We start from the raw sequence: 27,697 nt of genomic DNA, 5'->3' as shown, positions 1-27,697 counted from the left end.
ATAAGCCTCCACAGCTCAGGTGGCAGAGTGGGGAATCAAATCCAGTTTCTCTAGATTAGAGTACACCTGCTCTTAACCTCCTACGCCACTGCTGCCCCCCCCCCTTTTAGCACTGATTTGGATCCCTTCACACACACACACACACACGCACGCACATACCTCCGGAAGGCGCTGAACAAAAGGGACAGCAAATGAGACAGAAGGGCCCAGGCATAATAAGCGTTGTTGTTACGGAACTTTTATTCTTGTTGCTACTGAGTTTTTAGAAAAACAGAGTAGGTGCTGGAGACAGACAGCTGGTACGTTTCAAAGGCAACCCCCAACAGCATTTGGCAGGGAAAAACATGGGCATCCTAAATCGGTGAAAATGCACCAACCCTCCTCCCCGCTGACATCCACCAGAAAACTCAAGGAAGGCACACTGTCTTTTTCATTCTGCTCTCCGTGGCTTTATGACCTTTTAGCCACAGGGTCACAGGCCACGGTGACATTCGCCTGGAACCGGATCAAGCTTCAAAGTTGGCCAAAACCCAAACAAATTCTAACCCTAATGTTACCCCGTCCTGAGGGCAGAGGACTGAATGTGCTATCCTATTTCTCGAGGTGGGCAGATGTCGCAGGTATTTGAAAAGGATGGGCTCCCGTGTGCTTGACTTCGACATTTCTGAATTCACGGCAGCATTCCGGAAATGTCCCCACAACTTTATTTCAGTGAAAACTGAATATGTGTCATACAGAAGTCTCAAACCCATGAACCGTGGATTTCAGAGCCCAGCCAACTGAGCCTTCGTGACGGGACTGGAAACCAAGCGGGGGAAACTGCAGCGGCAATACTCAGGGTGGCCCACAGAGGGCGACAAAGCCACATTTGCAAGAAAGAGCATTGTAGAAGTGCCTCTGGGTACGCGGCACAGCACCCCCACCCCCCCCCATCCCCGTCTGGCTACGCTTCATTCCTTCAAAATGCATGCCCAGAAACCCCACGCTGTGCTAGTTTGGTGCTGGGGAAGGAGGACTGCATGGCACGCAAATGCTTATTTGCCAAATGTGCAAATTGTACTGGAGTCAACAGGCTTTGGCTGCTGACAGGTAAATAGAAAGCAAACTGTTTAACAATGGCTTTTGGGTAGGACTGCAGCATCTTTAAAAAAGCATACATCTGTATAGCTAACATTAATTTAAATAGCGCCTGGCAGACTTTCCCACTTCCTAACCTACTGATTTTTACAAAAAAACATGACATTCATGCAGAGTGTTCAGAGACCTCGTCCTCCAGTTCTTTTAAAAATGAGGAGAGTTCCCTAATGGAAGGGGGAGCGTCCAGTTGTATTCAAACATTGCTGTTTTCATCCCTCCCTCACATCATTCCCAACTCAACAGCCCCTGAGGCACATCAGAGGGGTCCTAGCCGGTGGGCACTTTTGGAATTCTGACACAGCGTGGCGGACGCAGCCACAAAATGGTTGCCGTGGTTTACCTTCAGTCCCACAATAAAGATCCTTGTATCGCGGGGTAGCTGCAGCCAAAGCGACATTTTAAAACATCTGCAATTGAATTTCGCGTGGCCACTCAGAAGCCTGGCTGGGCAAAAGCCCTGCCCATTTTCTAAAAACACGTGGCGGGCAGAAGGAAAGGGATTGGCGGATGCCACGGCACCCACGTTGGGGATCCTGGTCTGTCCGGTTTTATAAGATAAAACCTAAACAGCAGCCAACATTTGTCATCTGCGGTGGCAAACGCAGGCGGCAGATGGCGATCTTGCGTTCTACCAAAGCACAATCTATGTTAGCCCCCCCAACACACACACTCCACACACACACACCAACCACGACAGAAGTGCTGCGGCTTCCCCTGGATTGAGGGCTGCATCAGCAAGCCCCGCCCTTTCTGGATCATCATTTGGCAGAAAAGGCATTGACTCCACGTGGAATCATTTGGAACCGAGCCAAATGAGAAGTTTCTTCAAGGAAGATGCTATCAGCAACCAAATGAAGATGGTGCAAAATTAAGCGGATGGCGCAAATTGTATACAAGTTAGACTTTTCCCCCTACTGGCCATTAAAAATGCCAATCCATACAACAGGAAAATTGACTTTTTTTGCTTTAGAAAAAAAAGGGATAGGAGTGAAAGCAAAACAATAACAAAGAAAAGAACAAAGAGGTTCTGCAGCGGTTCCCAGGTGAACTGGAAATCAAATACAGCGTGCGGAGTTGTAAAATATTCCAGGCAGGCTTGACAAGGTCAAAGAAACGTGTGTCCTCCTAGTTCTTACGAATACATGGTGAGTTGCAGCCACTGAAAGAAGAAAACAAATCCATTAACAACAACAACAACCACCTTTATTTGGCATTTAAAAATAGGTTCTAGAGCGTTGCCAGACATTTTTGAAATACAAATCAAGAGATTACATTCAAAAGCATGACAGGAAGACTGTATATAGCAGTATACATTACTTAGAAAGTTCTGTCACTTGTAAAAGAAATTTTGCTACTTTTTCCTCCGCATTTTTAAGATAAGTTTTTAAAAGTTCTTTTACCTCACTCACTTTTTTATCTATTAGCACAGCAGTGAAGCCTTTGGCACTCAGACAGTGGATCATGAGCACAATTCCCATCAGCCCCTGCCAGCATGGCCAATTGGCCATGCTGGCAGGGGCTGATGGGAATTGTAGTCCATAACATCTGGAGTGCCAAAGGTTCGCCACCACGGTACTAGCACATTGAGTTCCCGGCCCTCACTGGCTTTTAAAATAAACTCTTCGAGACTTCTCTTTTCTGGCTGCTGTGGGTTTTCCGGGCTGTGTGGCCGTGGTCTGGTGGTTTTAGCTCCTAACGTTTTGCCTGCATCTGTGGCTGGCCTCTTCCACCCAGAAAACCCAGGACAGCCGGTTGATTCTGGCTGTAAAAGCCTTCGAGAATACATGACTCTTTTCGATTTGCTCCTTTTGCCCTCCGTCTCATCTGTTACCCACGTAGTATGCCTTTTTCCCCAGTTCACAATCTCACACAGTTTCTGAGGGCATTTTCACAGTCTTTTCCCCTCTCCTTCTCCCAGTCCTGCCTGAAGGCAGAATCCGTCTTTCCTGAACCACTTCCGCTCTTGCTTGGCCAGACGGCCTCTTTGCTTTCCTGCCACCTCAGCTCACCTCTTCTTCTTCCTGAAGCCCCCCTTCCCTGGAAGTTCTAATCCCCCATTCTTCCCTCTCTGGATTCTTCTGCGACGTCCCCAAACCCTGCTCTTAGGGCCCGAAACAAACAAGGCAGAGTCCCCTCTTACCTCCTTCAGGGTCACTCGGATCTGTCCACTCCCATCTCTGTCCAGAGATTTGAAGGCACCTAAAAGAAGAAAGAACACAAGGAACGGTGTGGCTACCAATCTTGACCCTCCTTGATCTCAGATTGCAAATGCCTTAGCAAACCAGGTGCTCAGGAGCAGCAGCAGCAGAAGGCCATTGCTTTCACATCCTGCACGTGAGCTCCCAAAGGCACCTGGTGGGCCACTGCGAGTAGCAGAGAGCTGGACTAGATGGACTCTGGTCTGATCCAGCAGGCTCTTTCTTACGTTCTTAAGTCAAACACCCAATCATATTGGACTGAAGTTTAGCTATAGTTGCCTAAGTGGCCCAAGGAAATAGAGAAAGGCTTCCCTGGAAGATCCGTCAGGAGAGGAGGAATTTGCCTACAGGGGACAAGAGCTGGAGGCCTTCCACCCAAACCCAGCACTTTGAGAGATGTTGTGGCTGTCTCCCTCACCCCAGTTGCCAAACTAGAGACATGAGAGGAGCAAAGAAAAAATGAGCAGCAGGAGCAGTGGCGTAGGAGGTTAAGAGCTCGTGTATCTAATCTGGAGGAGCCGGGTTTGATTCCCAGCTCTGCCGCCTGAGCTGTGGAGGCTTATCTGGGGAATTCAGATTAGCCTGTACACCCCCACACACGCCAGCTGGGTGACCTTGGGCTAGTCACAGCTTCTCGGAGCTCTCTCAGCCCCATCCACCTCACAGGGTGTTTGTTGTGAGGGGGGAAGGGCAAGGAGATTGTAAGCCCCTTTGAGTCTCCTGCAGGAGAGAAAGGGGGGATATAAATCCAAACTCTTCTATTTGCGGTGAAAGCAGAACGCTCAGGCCTGGAGCAAAGGCTGGTCTAGAAGACCGGGTCTGCTTTGTGGTGGCACTCCCTTTTTGGAACCTCTGCATGAGAGATGGTCGCCCTGTTGTCAGACATATGAGTCCACTCAATGATTAGGCCTAGATTTTATGAATTAGAAGCCTTCACTGAATTGAATTCCACGGGACTGGTTTTGTAGAAGCCAGTTGTAATAAACAGGGTGTCTGTTTAGGAGGGTATCTAATAAATCTAATAAACAGGGTGTCTGTTAAGTAGTTATTTTTATCGGGGGGGGGGGGAAATTGAGTGTAAAGTTGAATTGGGTAAAGAAACCTGTCTAGTGTAGTTGCTCAGTGTTTAGTTTGTTGGGAGTCTCAAGGGCTGCAAGGTTTTTGTGGTTAGTTTACATTTTGAATGGGTGGTTAGCCCCCTCCAACCAATGTTGTTAGGTAGTGAGGGTTTTTTTTCTTTTATGGTCTTAGTTTTTTTGTCCCATCTTTCAAACATAGGGCATGCCACCCCTCACTCCCTCCCCTTCCCTTGCATGAACCCCTCCCTCCCTCCCTCCTTCCCCTCCCCCTCCCTCCACTAGGGTGGGTGGGCCATGTCCAGATGCCGGGCCCCCTCCCCTTCCCTCCCCTCCCTTGCATGAACCCCTCCCTCCCTCCCTCCTTCCCCTCCCCCTCCCTCCACTAGGGTGGGTGGGCCATGTCCAGATGCCGGGCCCCCTCCCCTTCCCTCCCCTTCCCTTGCATGAACCCCTCCCTCCCTCCCTCCTTCCCCTCCCCCTCCCTCCACTAGGGTGGGTGGGCCATGTCCAGATGCCGGGCCCCCTCCCCTTCCCTTGCATGAACCTCCACTCCCACTCCTTCCCTCCCTGCCTCCCCCGCACTAGGGTGGGTGAGGCCCATGTCCAGATGCGGACCCCCTCCTTCCCTCCCCTCGCCCATGAACCCTCCCTCCCTCCCTCCCCCCCCCTCCCTCCACTAGGGTGGGTGGGCCATCATCCAGATGCCGGGCCCTCCTTCCTTGCATGAACCCTCCTCCCTCCTCCCCCTCCCCCTCCCCCCACTAGGGTGGGTGGGCCATGTCCAGATGCCGGGCCCCCTTCCCTCCCCTTCCCTTGCATGAACCCCTCCCTCCCTCCCTCCTTCCCCTCCCTCCACTAGGGTGGGTGGGCCCATCAGACCCCCTTCCCCCCCCCTTCCCTTGCATGACCCCCTCCCTCCCTCCCTCCTTCCCCTCCCCCTCCCTCCACTAGGGTGGGTGGGCCATGTCCAGATGCCGGGCCCCCTCCCCTTCCCTCCCCTCCCTTGCATGAACCCCTCCCTCCCTCCCTCCCTCCTTCCCCTCCCCCTCCCTCCACTAGGGTGGGTGGGCCATGTCCAGATGCCGGGCCCCCTCCCCTTCCCTTGCATGAACCCCTCCCTCCCTCCCTCCTTCCCCTCCCCCTCCCTCCACTAGGGTGGGTGGGCCATGTCCAGATGCCGGGCCCCCTCCCCTTCCCTCCCCTCCCTTGCATGCCACCCATCGCTCCCTCTCCTTCCCTTGCATACCAAAAAACCTGAAACTACTGAAAAATACTAAAAATATGAAACGTACCTGATAAAATTACCCTTGAAGTTTGAAATGGCCTGAATTCATTAAAATATACATACTGGAAAAATACTGAAAATATAATCTCTTCCACTGACCCTCCTCCCCCTCTGGAGGTTACATGATTTTATTTAGGGCAAGGCAAGGCTGGGTTTTGCAGGCCCATTCCATGAACTTCCCAGGCAAAGAACTGTCATGACAGTTAGATCGTGGTGATCATATCCTATCCAGCAGAGGTATGAGTCAGCAAGAAAGGAATGATCTGACAGCTCACAAACCGGTTCTAACCAGTTTCAAGTGACCTTTACAATGATTGGTGGAACCATGTATATAAGCAACTGTATTGTACTGTGTCTGTGTTCCTTAGGGAAACAAGTTATCAACTCCTTAGGAAAGGAGTTGATAATAAAACTGCAAGGATTGTCATGCCCTTATATAAAGCCGTGGTGCGACCGCACTTGGAGTCCTGTGTTCAGTTCTGGTCGCCACATCTCAAAAAGGATATTGAGGAGATAGAAAAAGTGCAGAGAAGGGCAACGAGGATGATTGAGGGACTGGAGCATCTTCCTTATGAGGTGAGGCTGCAGCGTTTGGGACTCTTTAGTTTGGAGAGGAGACGTCTGAGGGGGGATAGGATTGAAGTCTATAAAATTATGCATGGGGTAGAAAATGTTGACAGAGAGAAATTGTTCTCTCTTTCTCACAATACTAGAACCAGGGGGCATTCATTGAAAATGCTGGGGGGAAGAATTAGGACTAATAAAAGGAAACACTTCTTCACGCAACGTGTGATTGGTGTTTGGAATATGCTGCCACAGGAGGTGGTTATGGCCACTCACCTGGATAGCTTTAAAAAGGGCTTGGACAGATTTATGGAGGAGAAGTCAATCTATGGCTCCCAATCTTGATCCTCTTTGATCTCAGATTGCAAATGCCTTAGCAGACCAGGTGCTCAGGAGCAGCAGCAGAAGGCCATTGCTTTCACATCCTGCAGGTGAGCTCCCAAAGGCACCTGGTGGGCCACTGCGAGTAGCGGAGTGCTGAACTAGATGGACTCTGGTCTGAACCAGCTGGCTAGTTCTTATGTTCTTAAGTGCATGGCAAAGCACTTTGTTGGACTGCTTAATATTCCTGCTTATTCTAAGTTGTATATAGTCACTTGTACATAGAGCAACTCAATGGTAAAAGCCTTCTTTTGGATGAAACAGCTGTGTGGAGTTTTTCTTCATGAAGGTGGGGGTTTGCTGTACAAGACCACTTGTTCTACTCTGAGTAGCACCGCTCAATTCTGCTATCAAGAACTCTCCCCCAACAGAAGTCTGGGGAAGACACGGCCACTGGTGGAAAAGACCTATATAATCCAACACACGTATGCATTAACGTTTGTATCACTATCTGTGTTACAGCTGTTCAAAGTGATTTTATATTGTTGAAACTGGGCCTGGTAAGTTGCCCTGAACACCCCTTGGGGCTGAAAGTCGGCATCCTCAACACAAACCAGGTCCGCGCCTCGTTCAACATTCTGATACAGCCCACCCCGGGAAAAGAAATGGCAGCAACGAGATCCCCGACACTTACGAAACATGGCATCCAGGCGCACCAGGCAGCTGATGAAGTTGTCAAAGTCCATGTTCCCATTCTCGTCCGAATACCTGCGCACAATCATGCTGTACAGCTGCTCGTTCAGTCTAAAACCTGAGGGAACAAAGACGGAGGGCACCAAAGGAAAAGGGGGTCAGCTTTCACAGCGCAGGCTCCAACCCTTTGACAACGGCTCCTTTCCCAACCACTCTGACATCCCTTAGCGGAAAAAAAAACAAGCACCCAGTGTCGGGGCGATCCATAGGCTCTGCAGCTCTCGAACTCCCATCCCAATGGAGACAACCCCGCCAGCGTAGTGCTAAGCAGGCCATGCCGGCAGAAAACGCTGCCCGTTCTTCAAAAACGGGATAGTTTCGTGAGCATGGCTGTGTTGGTCTGCAGTAGAACAGCTAGGCTCGAGTTCAGTACCACCAACGAGATTTGGGGGGAGGGGGGGCGTGACTTTTTGAGAGTCAAAGCTGACGAAGGGAGGTTTGACCATCAAAAACTTAAGCTCTGAAAATCTAAAATGCTGCTGGACTCAATTTTAGCCCTTTAAAAATGCAGAGCCCCTCTCAGCCTTGAGGGACCTATTTGGTGGAAAGGCAATATAGAAGTGTTATAAATTGATAGAAGATAGATAGAAGATAGATAGATAGACAGATGATAGACAGATGATAGACAGATGATAGATGATAGACAGACAGACAGATATAGATAGATGATAGATAGATGATAGATAGTAAATAGATAGATAGATAGATGATAGATGATAGATAGATAGATATAGATAGATAGATAAAAACAGTATCCAGTCTGAATGGAGACTCCATTTGACCTATGAACCTCCCCACCCCCACCCCCTTTCTTCACCTGCTGCCTGAAAGGCTCCCGGGAGTTCATTCCTGCCGATGGTCCCAGATCGGTCCGTATCATACTGTTTGTAGATACACTGAGGATGAGGGAGATCAGAAAAGAAGGCAGAAATGGTTGCATGTCAGAAGAAACCCCTTCTCCAGCTGAGACCAGCTCGGATTTCCCCTCCCGCAAGGCCTTCTTGCCACAATCACCCGCCCTGAGGGAAGCCACACGCAAAAGCCAGGCTGCACCAACTTTACCTGCCACTTCTTAACGTTGTTCCAGAGGTACTTGAATTCCTCAAAGCCCAATTTACCAGTTGTGTCACTCTGCACCAAATGCAGTCAAAGAAAAAAAAATATGGAGAAAGCCACAAGGTCACATACACAGCTCCTGCCTCTTCTCTGATGCACAATGTGAGGGCATCACAGGTGTGTGTGTGTGTGGGGGGGGGGGGGGGGCAAATAATTCAGTGGAGATGAGCAAAGTTCTGCCACATATGACATCATCACTTGGAGACCTCCAGCCTTTCAGACCCAGGTCTCAAGCAGGAGGACGGAAGCCATCAAAAGACACAATTCTAAATCCAAAGAGGAACCCAGGATACCTTCTTTGGTCTGCCCCTCTCTGGACAAATGGAAGATGGAGGAGTATGTCCAAGAATGGTGGACAGTGGGGGAGAAGCAGGAAGGAAGTTCCCTGAGAGGAGCAATCTACACATCAAAGGGATCGTCTCAGAGCAGTAGAGAAAAGGTGCCCAGTGCCTTTAGCCATCCTACTCACTGATCAGACCCGCTCTATCATTGAGGCAGGAGACAGCGCAAAGTCCTTCACTTCCAACACTTTGGGCCAGTTATTCTGTCTTTTTGGAAGGAAGTAATTACTCATATCAATTTCGCACTCAAATATCCATTGATCTTTTTGAAAATTCTTATGTACTATTAAACTATATGCCATCTGACGGTTAATGAAAATGGCCTCTCTGTGCCCTTACTGTTGCTAAGAGACTTATATTACTAGAGAGATAAATGTTCTTAAAATCCAATGGACTGACTTTAAAAGCTTATCAACATTTGAACATATGGCAAATAGATAATTGTGCATGTATACTTGCACAATATTTGGAACCTTTTACAGAGGCTTATCTGTATGCTGGCCACCGTCAGAGGAGAGGCTGCAGCGTTTGGGACTCTTTAGTTTGGAGAGGTGATGTCTGAGGGGGGATATGATTGAAGTCTATAAAATTATGCATGGGGTAGAAAATGTTGACAGAGAGAAATGTTTCTCTCTTTCTCACAATACTAGAACCAGGGGGCATTCATTGAAAATGCTGGGGGGAAGAATTAGGACTAATAAAAGGAAACACTTCTTCACGCCACGTGTGATTGGTGTTTGGAATATGCTGCCACAGGAGGTGGTGATGGCCACTAACCTGGATAGCTTTAAAAGGGGCTTGGACAGATTTATGGAGGAGAAGTCGATCCATGGCTACCAATCTTGATCCTCCTTGATCTCAGATTGCAAATGCCTGAGCAGACCAGGTGCTCGGGAGCAACAGCCGCAGAAGGCCATTGCTTTCACCTCCTGCATGTGAGCTCCCAAAGGCACCTGGTGGGCCACTGCGAGTAGCAGAGTGCTGGACTAGATGGACTCTGGTCTGATCCAGCAGGCTAGTTCCTATGTTCTTATGTCAACATTATATTTTACTGTATTTTTTATTTCTTTGTGTTTGGGGGCTGAAATAAAACAAATAACTCCAGAATCAGGGATGGCGTTTGGCAAGAGGATACATCCATGACAGCCACCATGCTACGACAAGTGTCGATTCCAAAGCCGTCAGTCTTCAAGTCAGGATCTAGGAAGGAGAAACGCAAGTTCAGAATTCTGTCAGGCCTCTGGAGAAAGCATCACTTACAACAACGGTATGTTTGCATGCCCAGGATAGAGAACCGGTCCCGCGCTCAAATATTCCCCCCGGGGGAAAATGCAGCTGCCACTTACGTCTGGTGACCACTTTATTGAGGATGTTCATCAGCTCCGAAGCACTTACTTCCATATCCTGAAAATGAAAAAAAAAATTTAATAGCAAGCCTTTATTGGCATAGACAACAGTACAACAATAATAAAAACGGATTAAAAAGCATATACAATACAGGAAATAAATGTTAGGTCGAAGGAAATCTACTGGCGTTTGGTAATTTCCAGGAGAAAGTCTGCCACTATCATACAGAGAGAAGGATCAGGATTGTCCAACAAGTAGTGTCATCTAATTAAATCGGGGAGATCTGGTAAATGTAAAGGAGTAAGATTCACATACTTGGATCTGATTTCCTTGAATCTGAGACAGTGTAGTAATTGGTGGGCCAGAGATTCAACTGAGCCATCGTTACATGGGCGCAATCTTTTAGCCTTTTCTTGCTTATTAAATCTGCCATGTAACAAGGCAGAAGGCATAACATTAAACCTGGCGAGCATCATGGCTCTCCTTTGAGAAATGAAATGAGAGATGCATTTTTGGGGAGGGGAGGTGGAATTGTTTAGGCAATAGCAGGACCCGTGACGGAATTGTTATTCTCAGTCGCCATCATAGTTGAATTTTGGGGTAGTGTTTTTAATGTTTATTGTAATCTTATTGCTTTTATGATTGTTATATCTGAATTTGATTTATTTATGTTGTTTAAATATGTCTGTAAGCCTACTTGAACCCAGTCTTTAACTGGGAAACGATGGGGTAACAAATTTAATAAAATATAGGCTGTTGTCTCCAGAGGGAGAGGTCAGGCCCAATCCCTGCTGTGAAATGTCACACAATTCAGTTCCCCCTGGGTGTCTCCTCCTACCAGCCAACCCCAACAACCCATAGCATCAAGCAGGGAGTCCCCAAGTTTTTAGGGAATAGCCACCAGATGAACCCCCATAACTTACATCTCCTGCCAGCTGAGTGAAAAGCCGCCGGAACTGCCGCACCTCATCGCTTTCATTGGCTTCAATGTTGGAAAAGTGGCTGCGAGGCGGCTAGAATGGGGAGAGACGCGGCAAGAGAAAGACCAGAGAAAAAACATTGGGTGAGGTGATCACAAAAGGCAGAACCCAGCCTGTGTACTATTACAAGGGCTGTCTGCTTCCATTTACTGTGAGCTACTTATTTCAAGCACTGCTGCCTGGTTGTTCTATCCAAGCCCCTGAGGTAGGCAGAATTTGCTCAGTAAGTTTCCTGTTATCCAATTCGGTCTCAGTCACAATAACAGGTTTCCTATCCCATGACCAGGCTTCACTTAGCAAATCTAGTTAGACAAGAAATGTCTCTTTATTTATATCCCACCTTATACCTGTTTCTCTAGGCCACATGTGTCAAACTCGCAGCCCTCCAGATGTTATGGACTACAGTTCCCATCATCCCCTGCCAGCATCACGCTGGCAGGGGATGATGGGAGCTGTAGTCCATAACATCTGGAGGGCCGCGAGTTTGACACCCATGCTCTAGGCGGCTTACACAGGTTAAAAACAATAAAAACATTGTAAGCAAAACATAACAATTAAAACAACAATAAAAATAACACTAAAATAATCTAAACCCTGACTTTGCTTCACCTGTTACACCACCGAGCTTTGCCCAGAAGCGCCCCAGGTAAGGTTGCCAGCTCTAGATTGGGAAATTCTTGGATATTTGGGGATAGAGTCTAGGAAGGGCAGGGTTTGTGGAGGGGGGGGTGACCTCAACAGGAACAATGTTCTAGAGTCTAAAGCAGCATTTTTTCCCAAGGGGAACTGATCTTTGTAGGCTGGAAATCGGTTGAAATTCCTGGATTCTCCAGCGTCTACATGGAGGTTGGCACCCTAAGTCCCAGGTAATATTAGATTACCTCTAGACCCCATTTTGTTCCCCACACGCACATCTTTGGGTAAATGGAGAGTGCCCACTTTAGGCTTTTGTCGAAGCAGGCCCAAGCCTTTCAAAAGTTTACACCAGACTCCATCCATTCGTCTTTAAGGTGTTGCTAGGCTTATTGTCAATTGTGCTGCAACACACAAAGTTCAGACACAAGAGTCATGTAAAATTAGCCACTGAGGACTGTGCCACCTGTCAGCCCAACACGGCTTCAGCAATTCTCTGCTAACAGATGAAATGAACTGCGACTGACCAGACCATAATACCCTTGAAAATACCATTGGTTTTTAAGCTGCTGCCAAGTTCACATTTTGTTCAGCAATTAATTAATTAATTAATTATGTTGTTTTGAGTTGCTGTTTGGAGAACAGCCATTTTGTGAGCCGCCTCGAGCCCTTCGGGGAAGAGGTGGCCTATAAGTTTAATCACTCACTCACTCACTCACTCACTCACTCACTCACTCACTCACTCACTCACTCACTCACTCACTCACTCACTCACTCACTCACTCACTCACTCACTCACTCTATCTATCTTTCTTTCTTATAGGGCAAGAGGCGGCTCACAAAATGGCTGTTCTCCAAACAGCAACTCAAAACAACATAAAACTTAAACCTATTAAACCCGTTAAAACTCAAGCAGCAGTTGCTCACAAACAAATATGAATTAAACAGCAAGGTTGTTTAGCAAGAGTTGATTAAAAACAAGCGCATGATCTAACGGCCAAAAAGAAGAAAGAAGAAAGGGAGGGAACAGGCCGGGCCCATGATGGAATCAACAACAGGCCCAACCAAGATGACAAGAGATGGAAACTGGCAGCCTCAATTTCAGTTTCAATTTCAATTGTCCTGATTTTGCTGCCAGCCTGGGATGCAAATGGAGGGCAGGGAGTCAGAGTGGTCTCAAGCATCTAGTGCTGGGGTCTTCAAACTATGGCCCTCCAGATGTTCATAGACTACAATTCCCATGAGCCCTACCACTTGGCCATGCTGGCAGGGGCTGATGGGAATTGTAGTCCATGAACATCTGGAGGGCCATAGTTTGAAGACCCCTGATCTAGTGAGATGAAAACGAGGCTAGTAGGAAGATTTCAGCTTGGTGGGTCACAAGCTGGCCAGATCTGCCCAAATGCCACCAGATTCATCTTGGTGGGGTTCATTTCCATAATCAGAGGTAGCCTGGAGGAACCATCTAAAGCGGCATGTCCTTTGGCCCCTCCCTGGTTAGGAATTCTAGGGTGTCGCAACCACACAGTCCACAAGATTCAGCCAGGGTAGGTGAGTCATGTCACCCAGCATCCCGTCTCTAACGCAAGCAGCACTGAAAGGCATAAGGCATGAAGGGGAAACCCTTCCACTCTTCTGGCATGAACTAAAGACTTACCGGGGGTTCCGGGTTATACTGAGCAGCGGCTTCACTGTTACATAAACAAAGAAAGAGGAAGGGGAAAAAAATTATTAGAAAGATGCTTTACCCAAGCAAGTCACCTTCGCTCGTCCTCTAATATGTCACGTCACAAGTCTAAAATTGTATTGTGGAACTTAAAACATATTAAGCTGCCTTTGGCCACCAGTCCAGATAATCCAAGATCCACCAAAAGTGCCCCAGCACCTAGATCAGCACCCTTCCCCAGCCCCTGAGATCCTTTAACTGGAGAGGCCAGAAACTCTGTGCTTGCCAAACGGGTGCTCCAGCACTGAGCCGTGGCTGACACCCGGAAGCCTGAGAATCTGTTTTGTTCTGTTTCAACTGACCTTTTGGAGGGGAGGAGAAATACAAACACGCACAGCTGCAACACAATGGAGAGTTGCTGTGTGTATGAAGAAATGAATGAAAGAAGGGATTCAAGAAACTTTTTGCATTTTATTTATTGAAAGTGAGCTTTTTGTCTTGTCTCTGCAATGAAAAACTTGGGCAGATCTGGAGCACTTCTGGGGAAATGGAGCACTTCTGCAAGAAAGCTCAGAATCAGGGCTTAACATGAGCTCTGTCTCACGAGACCCAAGTCGAATGTGTTAGTGGCATTTTGGACATCATCAGGGGCGTATCGCCTTTCGGTCACGGACACCCCCCACGTGACCGGATGCCACCAAACCCCATCTCCCAGGAGTTGGCCTGCAGGGAGGTGGGGGCAGGGTTCAGCAGCGGGGGGCCACCTGGGCTGCCCACTGCGTGGCCCCCTCCACCTCCACGCAGGCCAGCTTTTAAAAACCAGTTCTTCTGCTAGGAGGTCGGGGGCGTGGCCTGGGGGAGTGGCCCTGCTTCCCCCAGCATCCGGGGGCGTGGCAACACCCCCAGCACCTGGGGGCGTGGCAACCCCCAAGCCACGCCCCCAAGCACGGGGGGGCAGGGCACCCGGAGGAGTTGTCTCCGGGCGCCATTTCCCCCCATATGCCTCTGGACATCATCTGTACAAAATGGATAACAGGAAAATTCTAAGTATGATCCAGGAAGGCAGAGATGAGACAGACTTATAATGAATCAAGGCCACCATTGCTTACTCAGAGTGGCAGCAGCTCTCCGGGGTGCCAGACTGAGGTTTTTAAACCCCCCCCCCCCCACAATTGCCCAGAGATGCCAGGGATTGAACCTTTGAACCTGGGACCTTTGGCCTGCCAAACCACAGGCTCTGCCAATCAGCCAAATCCCCCACACGAAAGCTCTCTCTTTTCTTCCCATACCCTTCATCCTCTGGTCAGCTGCAGAACCAACTGAGTAATCATCTGATCACTGGAAAGAACAGAATGTCAAAAGGTTGTGGCTTTACACCTGGTGAAGCACAGCATGCTTTGAAGCAGGAAACGTCTGACTGAGACACGGTCTAGCTAGCAGCTGTGAGGCTTCCTTGAGAGTGCAGCCCGGCCAGGACAGCTTCCGGTTCCCCTTCTCCATATCTGCAATGCTGGCCAGCCTCACAGGGTGGCTGTCCAGTATTGCTCAGATAACGTATGCAGAATGCCTGGAACATCTCTAAATACGCCGTAGAACAGACCTGGGCATTATACGGCCTGCGGGCCACATCCGGCCCGCCGGATGACCCTGACTGGCCCCCCTGCCGCGCTGGGGAGCGAGGCATCTTTGAAAGCCCCGCAGAAGCCGGTTGCCTTGGCCGCCGGCTTCTGTGGGGCTTTCAAAAGCGCCTCACCCCCCCTGCCTTTTGGCCCGGCCCTCCGCAATATTTTCTGTTTCTTATGCGGCCCCATAGAAAAAATAATTGCCCACCCCTGCCGTAGAAAGACTAAGAATCATTCTTCATGTTCTCATTAGCAGGAGATGCCTTCGCTACGAGACACCTACTGTATAAATCCAAACTCTCCTCCTTCTGCCAAACCTCATTTGGCACACACACACTGCCCTTCTTCTCTGGTCGTGGTTGCTGGGAAGACGGAGCCAGAGGCCAACCTGGGGATGAGGGCGTGCCTGGGGGACCAGCTATGGCACATTGGCAGTTGGCCAAGCTGGTCTTGCACCCAGAGCCAGGTGGTTTCCTAGCTCTGGGATGGGGATCGGGGAAATGCCTGCATGTTTGATTGCTGGGGGTAAGGGGGAGAGATCAGAATGCCATTCCCAAACCCTGTCCCCCAACACTTTTCTGCTGTAGGAGGTGGTCAAAACGAGAAGGCAGGGCCCAATTTCCTGCACATTTTTTTTTTGGGGGGGGGGGGACCACTATTCTGTGGTCCCCCTTCCTGTACACAGCACCAAAATCCCCAATCCACTGCCGCCCCCCCCCCCCCGAAATTCCTTTACTCCAAACGTTTTTTGAGGGAGGGGAGTTAATTCCAGTTCCTCCGGTTTGGGGGGGAGGGGAGATAATTCTCGTTCTTGTTTGGGTGTAAACGGCTTGCCTTCTGCTGGAGTTGCTGCTGGACGTCACTTATCTGAGAGGATTATCTGGGCTCCCCAAACCAGTCCCACAGCAAACAAAAACCAGGCAGAGGGATTCAGCAAGGGAGCCCCACCAGCCCCTCCCTGCAAGCAGAGCACGGCTGAGCCGCAAAAGAAAACTTCCTGCCCATTCACTGGGCTTGGACAGAGTAAAAAATGCAGCCCTGAATGAGCCAGAGCCCATCCCACAAACCATAAGGGCCGTGCCTCCGGGGATCCTGGCTTCCGCAATTTACCCCACCCAAACCCAAGGCACAGAACACACGATGCAAAGCAAATATAGTTACTCTGCTTAATCGTTAAGAAGAACAACAGCCCTGACAGAGAGACCCAAGAGGAACACTTAGCGCAGGGTTCCCCAACATAGTGCCCATGAGCGCCATGATGCCCACCAAACTTTTCAGAAACTTGGCGGGCCCATGGTAAGGTGGGACTTGTTATTGGCTTCCTTCATTCAAATGAAAGGGTTTCCCCCGAAGGGTGAGGAGAACTGTAAGGATCTGTGCTTCCTTTAGTTAGTATGTGGTTCCATTCTCCTTTCAAGATTTCTTCCACCTGAGGCACTTATTTTGCAGTTGGCTCCGTCTCTTGCTGCAGCCATTTTGCAGTGGCGCTGACCACCTGCTTACAAAATTCCAAAGGTACCTGTAGACCCAAAAAGGTTGGGGACCGCTGATTTAGCACCTATACAGTGCTGTGTGCTCAAAACTAATATTTTATTGCAATCCTTACAACAGGAGCAGGAGTGGCGTAGGAGGTTAAGAGCTCATGTATCTAATCTGGAGGAACCGGGTTTGATTCTCCGCTCTGCTGCCTGAGCTGTGGAGGCTTATCTGGGGAATTCAGATTAGCCTGTACACTTTCACACATGCCAGCTGGGGGACCTTGGGCTAGTCACAGCTTCTCGGAGCTCTCTCAGCCCCACCTACCTCACAGGGCATTTGTTGTGAGGGGGGAAGGGCAAGGAGACTGTAAGCCCCTTTGAGTCTCCTGCAGGAGAGAAAGGGGGATATAAATCCAAACTCTTCTTCTTCTACCCTGTAAAGTAGGCTGGTATTCAGTTCACTCATCCCATTTTTCTTTTATCATGGAATTCAAGAGGATTTCCAGGAAGTCTGGACTTTACCGGACGTGGCTCTGCCTCTTCCACCATGTCTTTAAAACTTGGCTGGACCTCCACTGGCCAGATGGGAAGGCTAAGAATGAGTATCTCAGCAATACTTAATTTACTAATCAAAGAGCCACAATTTTAAGTTTAAAACATGCTTTTAACCTACCTTTGGATCTATATGGTCTTTTAAGAAGTTACAGGAGCCACAAACTGGACAGGAAAACTGAGATTTTGGACTGCCATTTTGGATGGGGTTCAGGCGCATTATCCAGTTCAGTGTGGAGCCTGGGGGTTGTTATTGTGCCCAGAGCTGTTACCAGTAAGATAAATAAATTCCCCTGCTCAAAGTGCCTTTGTCCATCTTTGCCTGGCACAGAGTTTTGGCCCCCTGGCAACACTGATCCATGGCTGTGTAATCTCAAGACTAGACTACTGTAACATTCTCAATATAGGATCATCCTTGAAGACAATTGAAGACAGGTGGTCCAAGCACAGTATGCCTAGGGTTTTAGGTGCAGGAAGGGCCAGCTCAGCATGATGGGAAAGAAGCGCCTTGAAAAGACTCTAAGAGTCTCTCTTGTCTTCTTTATTACTTCACATTCCCAGGGGCTGGATGCCAGAACTGAAAATAGGTCCTGGGGCTGAGCCCTGGACCGAAATATTACAGGAAAAATGTACTAAACAAAAAGCTTTCAACTTTAGAACCCCCAATATCTGGCCAGGGGTAGGGAACCTTTAACACTCAAAGAGCCATTTGGACCCCTTTTCCATGGGAAAAGAAAACACTTGGAGCCGCAAATAATTTTTGACATTTAAAATAAAGATAACACTATATATATAGGGGTTTTTTTTACCTTTTACTCTGCTCATTCTGAGAAGCGCATGGATGTGCCCACCCTGCTGCCTGCAGGGCAGGCAAGGATGAAGCCAGCGGGTTGGCCTCGCTGGCCGCCGGGAAAGCGCCCGCCCCGCTCCAACGGGGCAGGCGAGAAGGGAAGCTCATGGCGCAGCCCAGCCGACCGTGGGCAGTTGGTGCGCCCGCCCTGCTGTCTGCAGGGCGGGCAAGGATGGGGCCGGCAGCTTGGCTCGTGGAGCCACAGTGCAAGGGCAGAAAAGCCACATGCGGCTCTCGAGCCGCAGGTTCCCTACCCCTGATCTGGACTGTCCTCCTCACTTTCAATCTCTAGGAGGCAGATGAAGATGGTTTTATTTAGGACCATCATCCTACCCTGAAATTTTAAATTTGGGGTTTTTGTATTTGAATGTGTTTTATTTTATGCATTTCGTTTCTATTGTGAGCCCCCTTTAGCACTTTAAAGAAGAAAGGGACCCTTAGGGGGAGGGCGGTCTATAAACCGAATATATAAATAAATATAAATAAATAAATAATAAATGTATAAAATAAGTAAATAACAAATTTAAAGGCTTGGTCCAAACAAGCTCCTGCAATGATGAGTAGGAATCCGCAGCCTTGTACACAAGTCCACAAGCGCCCCAGCATGCCAAAATTTATGCCAGCCGGGGAACATCCACATATCTGCATCAAACACTTGTAGCACATCAACTGCCCCAGGAAAAGTCGCCGTCGGTATCTCTTTCACGGCGATCAAAAGCTTCTTTGCCCAACATCACAGACTAACCTGATAGCGCTGATGACTCCTCCCAGGATCCCAAGAGCACCGCTGCCACCTCCGCCACCTCCTCGTCCGCCACCGCCGCCACCACCTCCCCCGCTGAGAAATCCTCCAATCACATTGCCGATGTTGATGTTGCCTCCACCGCCGCCGCCGCCACCGCCGCCCCCTCCAAGGAAGTTTTTGACCAGGAACATCTTCTGTAGCTGTCGAGAAGAAGGGTGAATGCAAACGGCATGGTGGTCAGAAAGGAAACAAGAGAGCATCGCGCAACAGATTGAAAGGCATACAAATTAAGGCTCATATGAACCTGTTGCTCTCCAGAAGCTGGTCAGTATCAGGCGCACCGGAACAGACTGGGAAAGTAACACAACTGAACATAAGAACTAGCCTGCTGGATCAGACCAGAGTCCATCTAGTCCAGCTCTCTGCTACTCGCAGTGGCCCACCAGGTGCCTTTGAGAGCTCACATGCAGGATGTGAAAGCAAGGGCCTTCTGCGGCTGTTGCTCCCGAGCACCTGGACTGTTAAGGCATTTGCAATCTCAGATCAAAGAGGATCAAGATTGGTAGCCATAAATCGACTTCTTCTCCATAAATCTGTCCAAGCCCCTTTTACAGCTATCCAGGTGAGTGGCCATCACCACCTCCTGTGGCAGCATATTCCAAACACCAATCACACGTTGCGTGAAGAAGTGTTTCCTTTTATTAGTCCTAATTCTTCCCCCCAGCATTTTCAATGGATGCCCCCTGGTTCTAGTATTGTGAGAAAGAGAGAAAAATTTCTCTCTGTCAACATTTTCCACCCCATGCATAATTTTATAGACGTCAATCCTATCCCCCCTCAGACGTCTCCTCTCCAAACTAAAGAGCCCCAAACGCTGCAGCCTCTCCTCATAAGGAAGGTGCTCCAATCCTTCAATCATCCTCGTTGCCCTTCTCTGCACTTTTTCTCAGCAGCTACCTGTGATCTCGGGCACAAGTCTTTCACATCACCTACTACCTGGTCCATAACCGGAGATGAACTTGGGATGCTCTGCCACTGAGCGACAGCCCCTCCCCTAATATGATATCGGAACTCCCAACATGTCCAGAGACAGTGTCTTCGGAAACAGCCGTTCCTGTGCCCGTGATCTTTCTGTCAATGAAGCGTTGAGGAATGGGACCGATACTTCATTGACAGAAAGGTCCACAGGGACAGGAACGGCTGTTTCCGAAGACACTGTCTCTGGACATGCTATTTTTTTTTACTAAGTAAGCCAGGCACACATGCGCTACAGCAGCTGAAGCTCAGATGCCCAAGGATGCTACCCACATCCTCAAGGTATGCCCACAGAAAATAAATCTAAAGAAAGAAAGAAAGAAAGAAAGAATGAAAGAAGAAGAAGAAGAGGAGGAGGAGGAGGAGGAGTTTGGATTTATATCCCCCCTTTCTCTCCTATAGGAGACTCAGAGAGGCTTACAATCTCCTTGCCCTTCCCCCCTCACAACAGACACCCTGTGGGGTAGGTGGGGCTGAGAGAGCTCTGAGAAGCTGTGACTAGCCCAAGGTCACCCAGCTGGCGTGTGTGGGAGTGCACAGGCTAATCTGAATTCCCCAGATCAGCCTCCACAGTTCAGGTGGCAGAGCAGAGAATCAAATCCGGTTCCTCCAGATTAGATACACGAGCTCTTAACCTCCTACACCACTGCTGCTCCTTTGCCTGAAAGCAGGCAAAGGGAAGTTTCGGGAGGAGTGAGAGCTTGGGAAATTGATGGGGAATCTAAGCTGGAACGGACACAATTGATTTTTTAAAAATGCTTTGCAAATGGGATGCCAAGAAGGTCGCTCTTGGCTCGGAGGGCTTCCAGATGCAGCATTGCCGGACGACTCTATGCAGATGCAGTACTTCGCATTTGATCTAATTTGGCCGGAATCATTCTCTGCAGGTTAGGTCACATCCCTCGCCCAGTTTCCACAGAAAAACCAGAAGGCCCGACCATCTCTGGCATGTGGGAACTACGCTTCGATGAACCACATCTTTTAAAAGTTGGTTTTGTTGTTTTACAACAACAGCTAAATAATCCAGAGTGAATTTGTAATTAGATCAAGTTGCAAAGTTGTAGATAATTAAAGCAGGGTTTCTTGCTGACTAATAAAACTAACGTGTTTTTTTAATTAAACTTTCAGCAGTAGTAAAAAACCTAACCAGAATTACATGGTTTGAATCCAACATATCCTGATTAGGAACCCACGGATTGTACAACGTTCAGATAATTCAGTGGTCAACACTGTGGAACACACATCAAAGTACCCAATCAGAAAAAGTAGGAATTCACACTCACACCCCAACAAAAGGGGATGAAGGAGACTCACATCAGCTATTTCTCCAGGTTTGGGACTTCCACATAATCCAAGATTCTTCTAAACACAAATCTTGAAATTTTTTTTGGAGCCCAAATTCCTAGCTTGGTAGGAGCTACTGAGTGGCAGGGATTTGTTTGGAATCAAGACTCTTAACTTCGAACCCCTGCTCACAATTCTGCAGGGAGACTCAATCACTTGTGACAATCAATCACTCCACCCCAAATTGAGCACAAAGGCTGTGCAACAACACACACACACACACAAAACGGAACAGCTTGAATGAAAAGAGATCAGCTGATTGAACACTCTAAAAATAAAGTTGCTATTTGCGGTGCCAAGGACAGGCCTCGGCCGCCTCTTCTTTCGGGATCAAAATGGCTGCGCTAGCAGGATAAACACAGAGATAGAAACCGTGACCGCTAGGAAAATTCCCTCCTCTCTCGTCTGGATTTGTATAAACAGGGAAGGGCAGCAACGCAGAAAATACAGCTCTTTCTGTTCTGAGTGCTGCTCATTAGAACGGATGCTGTCTCCCATGTACAGATTGGGCAGGTTAGGAACATGCAAGGAATTTGGGGGGCAGGGGATCCCACCCCAGCCTCTAAAATCTTCCCCTCCAGAATCCTATATGCCAAGGGTGGCCAAACTGTGGCTCACCAGCCACGAGGGGCTCTTTGCCACATAATGTATGGTTTGCGGCTGGGGAGGCTGGTTGGGTTTCTCCCTCTCCTGGCCTGTCTTCTGCAGTGCCCCTCCTCGTTCCTGGCCCTTTGCTATGGGGCAGAGAGGCCAGAAAGGGCAGCAACAGCTGGGGCTCCAGAGGCAGAACTGCCCAAGGTCCCACAAGCTCCCTGTAATTCATACTGCCTTGATGAACATTACTGATGTTTGATATTATAGTGTTGTTGTTCATCGCCCTGAGCCCTTCGGGAGAGGGAGGTATACAAATCGAATAATACAATACAATACAATAACATACAGTAGCTGGATTTTAAATAACTCACAGCAAAGATGGAGCCACGTCATATTTCAACTAGCAGTAGTAGCCAGTAACTAGCATCAGCAATCCCTGTTTTTACTCCTTTGGCTTTTATTTTTGGCAGTCTCGTTTAATGTTGATAAAAGTTCCACCTACATTGGTAATAAGGGGGCTCAATACCTGCACCAGATAACCGTGCCCAGGCTCCGTAGAGCAATGATGTTGGCCCGTTGCAATGCCCTTCCATCAGCCGTATCAACAGGGAGATTCACTAAAACCCCTTACCACCAAAGGCTATGCATATGCAACGGGGAATTGTGTTGACTCTATAGACCATATTTTACTTTATTGTCCACTTTACACAGTACCCAGAGTCAAATACTTGTCACCTCTGCTACTCAAAAAAGAGTATGCATCTGACTTGCAAAAGATTACCTTTCTGTTGGACAGCCCCAGTAGTGATGCAAACGATGCAGTCACCAATTTTTTGGATTTGTATATAAAACAGCGCTGTAGGAGCAAATCCTGAACATCAGCCTTCTCTACCTGTACATTTATTTTAGCTTCCCTCTACTTGGTTAAGTGGATCTGTGTATATAATGTTGTTATGCCAATAAAGGTTCTTTGTTGTTTGCTTCTTGTTTGTTTGATAAAAGTTCATTTAAAAATACATTCACAAATCATTATTATTATGTATGACATTTAATATTTACGTAAAAGGTTGGTCAAAAAATGTGCAGGCAATGATAAAAATGTGTGTGTAAATATCTGTTTATGTCTTATGGCTCTCAAACATCTGAAGTTTATTCTATGTGGATCTTACATTAAGCAAGTTTGGCCATCTCTGCTATATGCCCTAAGACAGGAGTGTTGGGAATTGTAGTCCATGCACATCTGAAGTGCCGGAGTTGGACACCTCTGCTCTAAGGGGAAATTTCCTTCTCCTTCAACTGACTCTCAGTTGTGCTCAGTTTTCTGCCCCTTCTGAAAGATTTTCAGTTCACAGTGGGCCCTGGCCCCGAAGACATTCGTCAGGTTTCCGACAGGGCCAGGGCCTTTATTGCCGGGGCTCCTACGAGGTGGAACTCACAACCAGCGGACATCTGGGCCCTGTGAGATACTAAACAGTTCCACAGAGCCGACAAAACTGAGATTTTCCAATGGGCTTTCAACCACAGCTGATACGGGCCTTTGAATATGCTGGCCCCCAAACTTGGCACCCTTCCTTGTTCACCTGAACGACAGCTTATGTAATTGGGCGAAACGGAGATTTATATGGGCAGATGCAGAGGTGGGATCCAGCAGGTTCTCACAGGTTCCCAAGAGTAGGTTACTAATTATTTGTGTGTGCCGAGAGAGGGTTACTAATTGATTTTGCCATGTGATTTTTGCCTTAGTTGCCCCTCCTCTCAGCAGTAGCGCGCAGAACTTGAAGAAGTCTATCAGGAAGTGCACTGGCGTGCGTGGCAGCCTGCGCCTGTGTGCATTCGTTTCCCGCCCAAGGACCGGCGCAGCGGCTGTGTCCTTGCCACAGCCCTGCCCCTGGAATGCCCGGCCACGCCCCCGTCGTGCCCCGCCCAGCCCCACTGGTGCCACGCCACAGTTTGAATCCCACCACCATGGGAACCTGTTACTAAAATTTTTGGATCCCACCACTGGGCAGATGGGTTTAATTTAAATCGCCATAAGGGCACTTATATGAAATGGTTTACGATTAATATTTTAAATTACTGTTTTTAACTGTTATTGAATCAGATATGTTAGCCGCTCTGAGCCCGACTATGTCAAGTCAAATTTAAAAAATAAATTAAAATCCCACCCCAATCTTCCATTCTTCCGTCGTGAAAGACAAGGGGTCTTAAACTGGATTCCTGGGAGATCACTGGAAAGCCAGTGTGGTTGTTAAGAGAGATGGGACCAGATTCGAATCCTCACTCTCACCATGGAAGGGTGACCTTGACCAGTTGCATACTCTTGGCCTAACCTACCTCACAGGGTTGTTGTGAGAATAAAATGGAAGAGAGAACAACAGAAGCCATTTCGGGTTTGCAACAGGGGAGAGGAAAGATGGAGTATAAAAGAATCAAATATAGAAATCTCAGATCCAAACCCACAAAACCTCTGCAAGCCCATTTCCACGGCTGGAATTTTTAATTCCTTCCTAATTCCTTCTCTTCTCTTAAGGCCCTGATTTTTGCCCCCATCTTCTTTACTCCTAACCACTAGACGGTACTTTCACTGGGCAACTGAACATCAAAGAAACAAAGGGGGGGGGGGAGGTAGGGTTATACAGGAAAACACCTAAAACTCCAGTTAGATAACAGATTCACATGGGAAACATTTGGGGAAGGGCCCGTTACCTTTCGGATCTAACAAATCCTATTTTAAGGAAAGCCTTTTCCAGCTTGCGCTTTCAGACCCTCCACACGGTAGATATGAAAAAAAGGTCAAAAGATCAGCGTTTGTGCAGTTGCAGGATGAATCAGGTGGAAAATATTTCTCACTATCTCCTGAATTGCTCATTTTATGAGCATATACGTGATAAATATCTCGCAGGTGTTTTGACAGACATTAAAGGGACAGATGAGGACAACGTTAATTATCTCCTGGCGGATGTGTTCCCAGTAGTCATGTTGAAAGTGGCCACTTCCACCTTTTAATCAGTATCAACGAAGAAGAAAACGACTCTAATGCCTCCAAACAGAGCCACATTGTAGCCCATTCCCCTTTGGTGTTCAAATCCATCAGGCTATATCGATTGCATTGCTTTTTTGTATTTTGTGCTGGATATTGTGCGTTGTGCGTTTACATTCCCCATTGATACGTTGAAACAGGAAATTGGTAATTAGATATGCTTATACGGTATTTAACAGAAGTGAACGGGCGTTATAAAGGGCAAGCTTAGCCATAATTCTTTTTAAATAGTTGCGGTTTTATTCTGGGCAATTTTAATTCAGAAGATTTTATCCGTGAGATGCAGTTTATTTGTAGTTAACACGATATGTCTTTTAACGTTTGTTTTATAAGTTGACTGTGAGGCGTATGGCTAATTCAATAAATACTACTACATTTGGGGAAGGGGTCAGATGGTCTTTATGATGAAATAGCCGCTTCTCCAATGAAGCCGGCTGGCTTGTCCCTGGATTAAATACAGCTGGTTGTTCCCACATAGCGTTGCCAACATCCAGGTGCAGCCTGGAGATCTTCTGGAATCATAATTATTTCTTCCACAACGTGACTTTCCCATATTTTTGACATATAGCGGGTCGGCATAAGAAATTAAATGGGAATTTGGGGGGAGTTTTGCTGAAGTCACGGACAACACAGAGAAAGTTTATGAACTCAGAAACGAAAAAAAAAGCACAGCGCTGCATAATAGCAACACATTTTACCTGTTAATACCATAAATCTACACAATTTTTAAAAGTTAAAAGAAAAGAAAACATCAGACATATTCTCTGGTACAAAGAGATGGCCAAATTTTTTTGGTTAGAGTGTCAAGACTAGAACCGGGGAGATCTAGGTTCAAATTCCGGCTCGATCACAAAAGCTTGCTGGGTGCCCTTGGGCCAGTCGCATGCCTTCAGACTAACCTACCTCATAAGGTGGTTGTGAGGAGAGGGGAAGGACGCAAGCCACCTCGGGTCCCCCTTAGAGGGAAAGACTGGGATTAAATTAATTAGATAAAATAAATATTAAATCCAATGGAGTTCACTGGATCTTGTCCCACAGCGCTCCCCCCCTAGTCCGCGGCCCCAGCCAAACCCTGGGAGCCCCACGGGTGGGATCTTTCAGGTGTAGTTGTCAGCCACCCCCCTATCCACCCCAATAATCCAAGAATTCCAAGAACATGGTTGAAAAAGCACAGGAAAATGGATCTAGAGAATCTAGATAAGGGATCTCTCAAATCTAGAGAAAAGAAATACAGAAATGTCAGCAAAATAAGAGAGATCGAGAGAGACAGAACGGGCAGAGGTAGAAAAGTGCTCTGGGAGATCTGGAAAAGTGGGAAAGGAAGCAAAAGATCCCAGGAAGTGGGGGCGGGGGGGGAGAGTAAGAAGAATCAAGTAGGCAAAACCTTCAGGAACGAGAAGAAAGCAGGAGATTCCGGGGATCTAGTTCGGCTGGGAAGTTTGGGGAAAGTTTCCATACAGAAAATTGAAATCTTTGGTGGGGGCGGGGGAAGCCTGGCTGGAAATGACTGCTGGGAGGTGGGGAAGCTGTGGATCCCCCCCAAAGTCAAGTAATGGCGTTAAGGATCTAGTGGCCCGAAGAAAGGATCCCAGAGGCCTAAAACGACTGGAAACGGATCCCCGGGGATCTGAAGCAAAGGGAAATGATCCCAGAAGGAACGGTGGGGGAGGCAATGGAGGAGGCCCAGCAGAGAAGCTGAGCTCGTGAATGGCAGATCTCCCCATAGCAGCCGGATCCCCAGGGGATCCACCGCAATGAAAGGGACCCCCTGGTAAAGAGGGAGGGCCCGGCTCCCCGCTCAGTCCTCCTCCCCGCTTACCTCCTCGCAGGCGCCGCTTCCTAGTAGATTCCGCTGCAGGCGGATCTCCGGTCGAAGCTCTATGGGATCTACCACGCCCGAGCGAGTCACTGCGGCGGGGCGGGGCGGAAGATCCCGCGGGGTCCTAGAACCGCCCCTCCGTTTCCTCTCCAAAGGAAGCCGCTCTCGCCCGCGGCGGCCTGGCCGATCATGCAGGCAGAAGTTCTGCCGGTGGCTCTTTGGGCCGAGCCTCCGCCTGCCCGTGCGCAGACCCTGCAGGGAGGAGGCTTCTGCAGCGGGCAGGATAAAGCGGAACGGAGCCCCGGAGCAGCAAAGTGCGCTTGCAAACCGCCCTGCCAGAGGATCGAAAGCGCGTTATTCTGCCTGTGCGGAGGGGGCCTCTGGGCTTCCCATGCGGTTTGCTCTCCCCTTTCTACGGCTGCGCAGTGACTCCGCATTGGCCCGGCCCGCTCCCTCGCAGCTGCCGGAGCCTGCGGCGCTCCCGCTCCGGAGTGAAGCAGCTTCCGAGAAAGCGGCGCCGGGGAAAGCCGCGGGAAACCGCCCGGCCGGGTCTTCCTCTTCCTCCTCCTCCTCCTCTCCGGCCCCGCGGGGAAGGCCGGCTGGGAGAATCCGGCGCGACCCCCTGCGGCGCGCACCACGGCCTTGCCTGGCAGGTGCAGAATGCATGCATGCCCTGAATGAAGGGGGCGCGCCGTCCCGCCTCACCCGTTCTTAAATGGAACCTCCTCCTCCAGGAGCAGCCTACCTTTGATTATGGGAAGAGGTGGGAAGCGTGCCTCTGGCGTGTCCCTTTCATCCAGTGCAAAGCGCTGAATGTTTCTCCCACGCAAGGCCGTTGTGCACTCTGGACTAACTGGAGTTGCCAACCTCCCGGTGGCACCTGGCAATCTCCGGCCCTGACAAGTGAAACTGGATGTTCTGGAGGGTGGGTCCGATGGCACGGCTCCCCCACTGGCCCGTCCCCTCACCCCTCGTTTCACCCTCCCAAAGCTCCAGGAGTTCCTCAACACGTGCAAAGCGTGACCCTCCCGTAAGGGCTCTGAGCGTGTGCAGAGTGCCTCCCCCTGCTGCTGAGCAATCCCAGGGTAGAACTGCCAACCAGCCCAGCTTTCCCGGGGTCTCGACAGGGTGGCCGTCTCACATTGGGGGCAATTCCTGGAAATTTGCGGCCTGCCTGGCGGCGAGCTGGGTGTGTGTG

The 27,697-nt window shown here is 48.9% G+C and overlaps 1 protein-coding gene across 1 annotated transcript; it reads right to left on the bottom strand.

Moving 5' to 3' along the window:
• Positions 1-222: 222 nt before the first annotated feature.
• On the bottom strand, positions 223-26,887 carry CAPNS1 (calpain small subunit 1). The gene is made up of 11 exons (XM_048500643.1): positions 26,500-26,887; positions 18,668-18,867; positions 13,412-13,445; positions 11,065-11,154; positions 10,141-10,198; positions 9,930-9,994; positions 8,400-8,468; positions 8,155-8,233; positions 7,279-7,395; positions 3,278-3,336; positions 223-2,296 (listed from the first exon to the last, which is right to left on the bottom strand). Exons 2-11 carry the CDS (start codon positions 18,856-18,858, stop codon positions 2,270-2,272), a joined length of 789 nt encoding a protein of 262 aa, XP_048356600.1. The 5' UTR covers positions 18,859-18,867; positions 26,500-26,887; the 3' UTR covers positions 223-2,269.
• Between the last annotated feature and the right edge of the window lie 810 nt (positions 26,888-27,697).

The sequence above is a fragment of the Sphaerodactylus townsendi genome, linkage group LG06, assembly GCF_021028975.2.
Source record: "Sphaerodactylus townsendi isolate TG3544 linkage group LG06, MPM_Stown_v2.3, whole genome shotgun sequence".
NCBI lineage: Eukaryota > Metazoa > Chordata > Lepidosauria > Squamata > Sphaerodactylidae > Sphaerodactylus > Sphaerodactylus townsendi.
The sequence above is the reverse complement of the archived record's forward strand: the minus strand, read 5'-3'. Positions and strand labels throughout refer to the sequence as shown.

Excerpts from the sequence above, each read along its gene's own strand:
- CAPNS1 (XM_048500643.1), bottom strand. The coding sequence starts at position 18,858 with ATGTTCCTGGTCAAAAACTTCCTTGGAGGGGGCGGCGGTGGCGGCGGC. Across the intron at positions 3,337-7,278 it reads GCGCCTGGATGCCATGTTTC|GTGCCTTCAAATCTCTGGAC; the intron begins GTAAGTGTCGGG and ends TTCTTCTTTTAG. Across the intron at positions 2,297-3,277 it reads TCCGAGTGACCCTGAAGGAG|TGGCTGCAACTCACCATGTA; the intron begins GTAAGAGGGGAC and ends TTCTTCTTTCAG.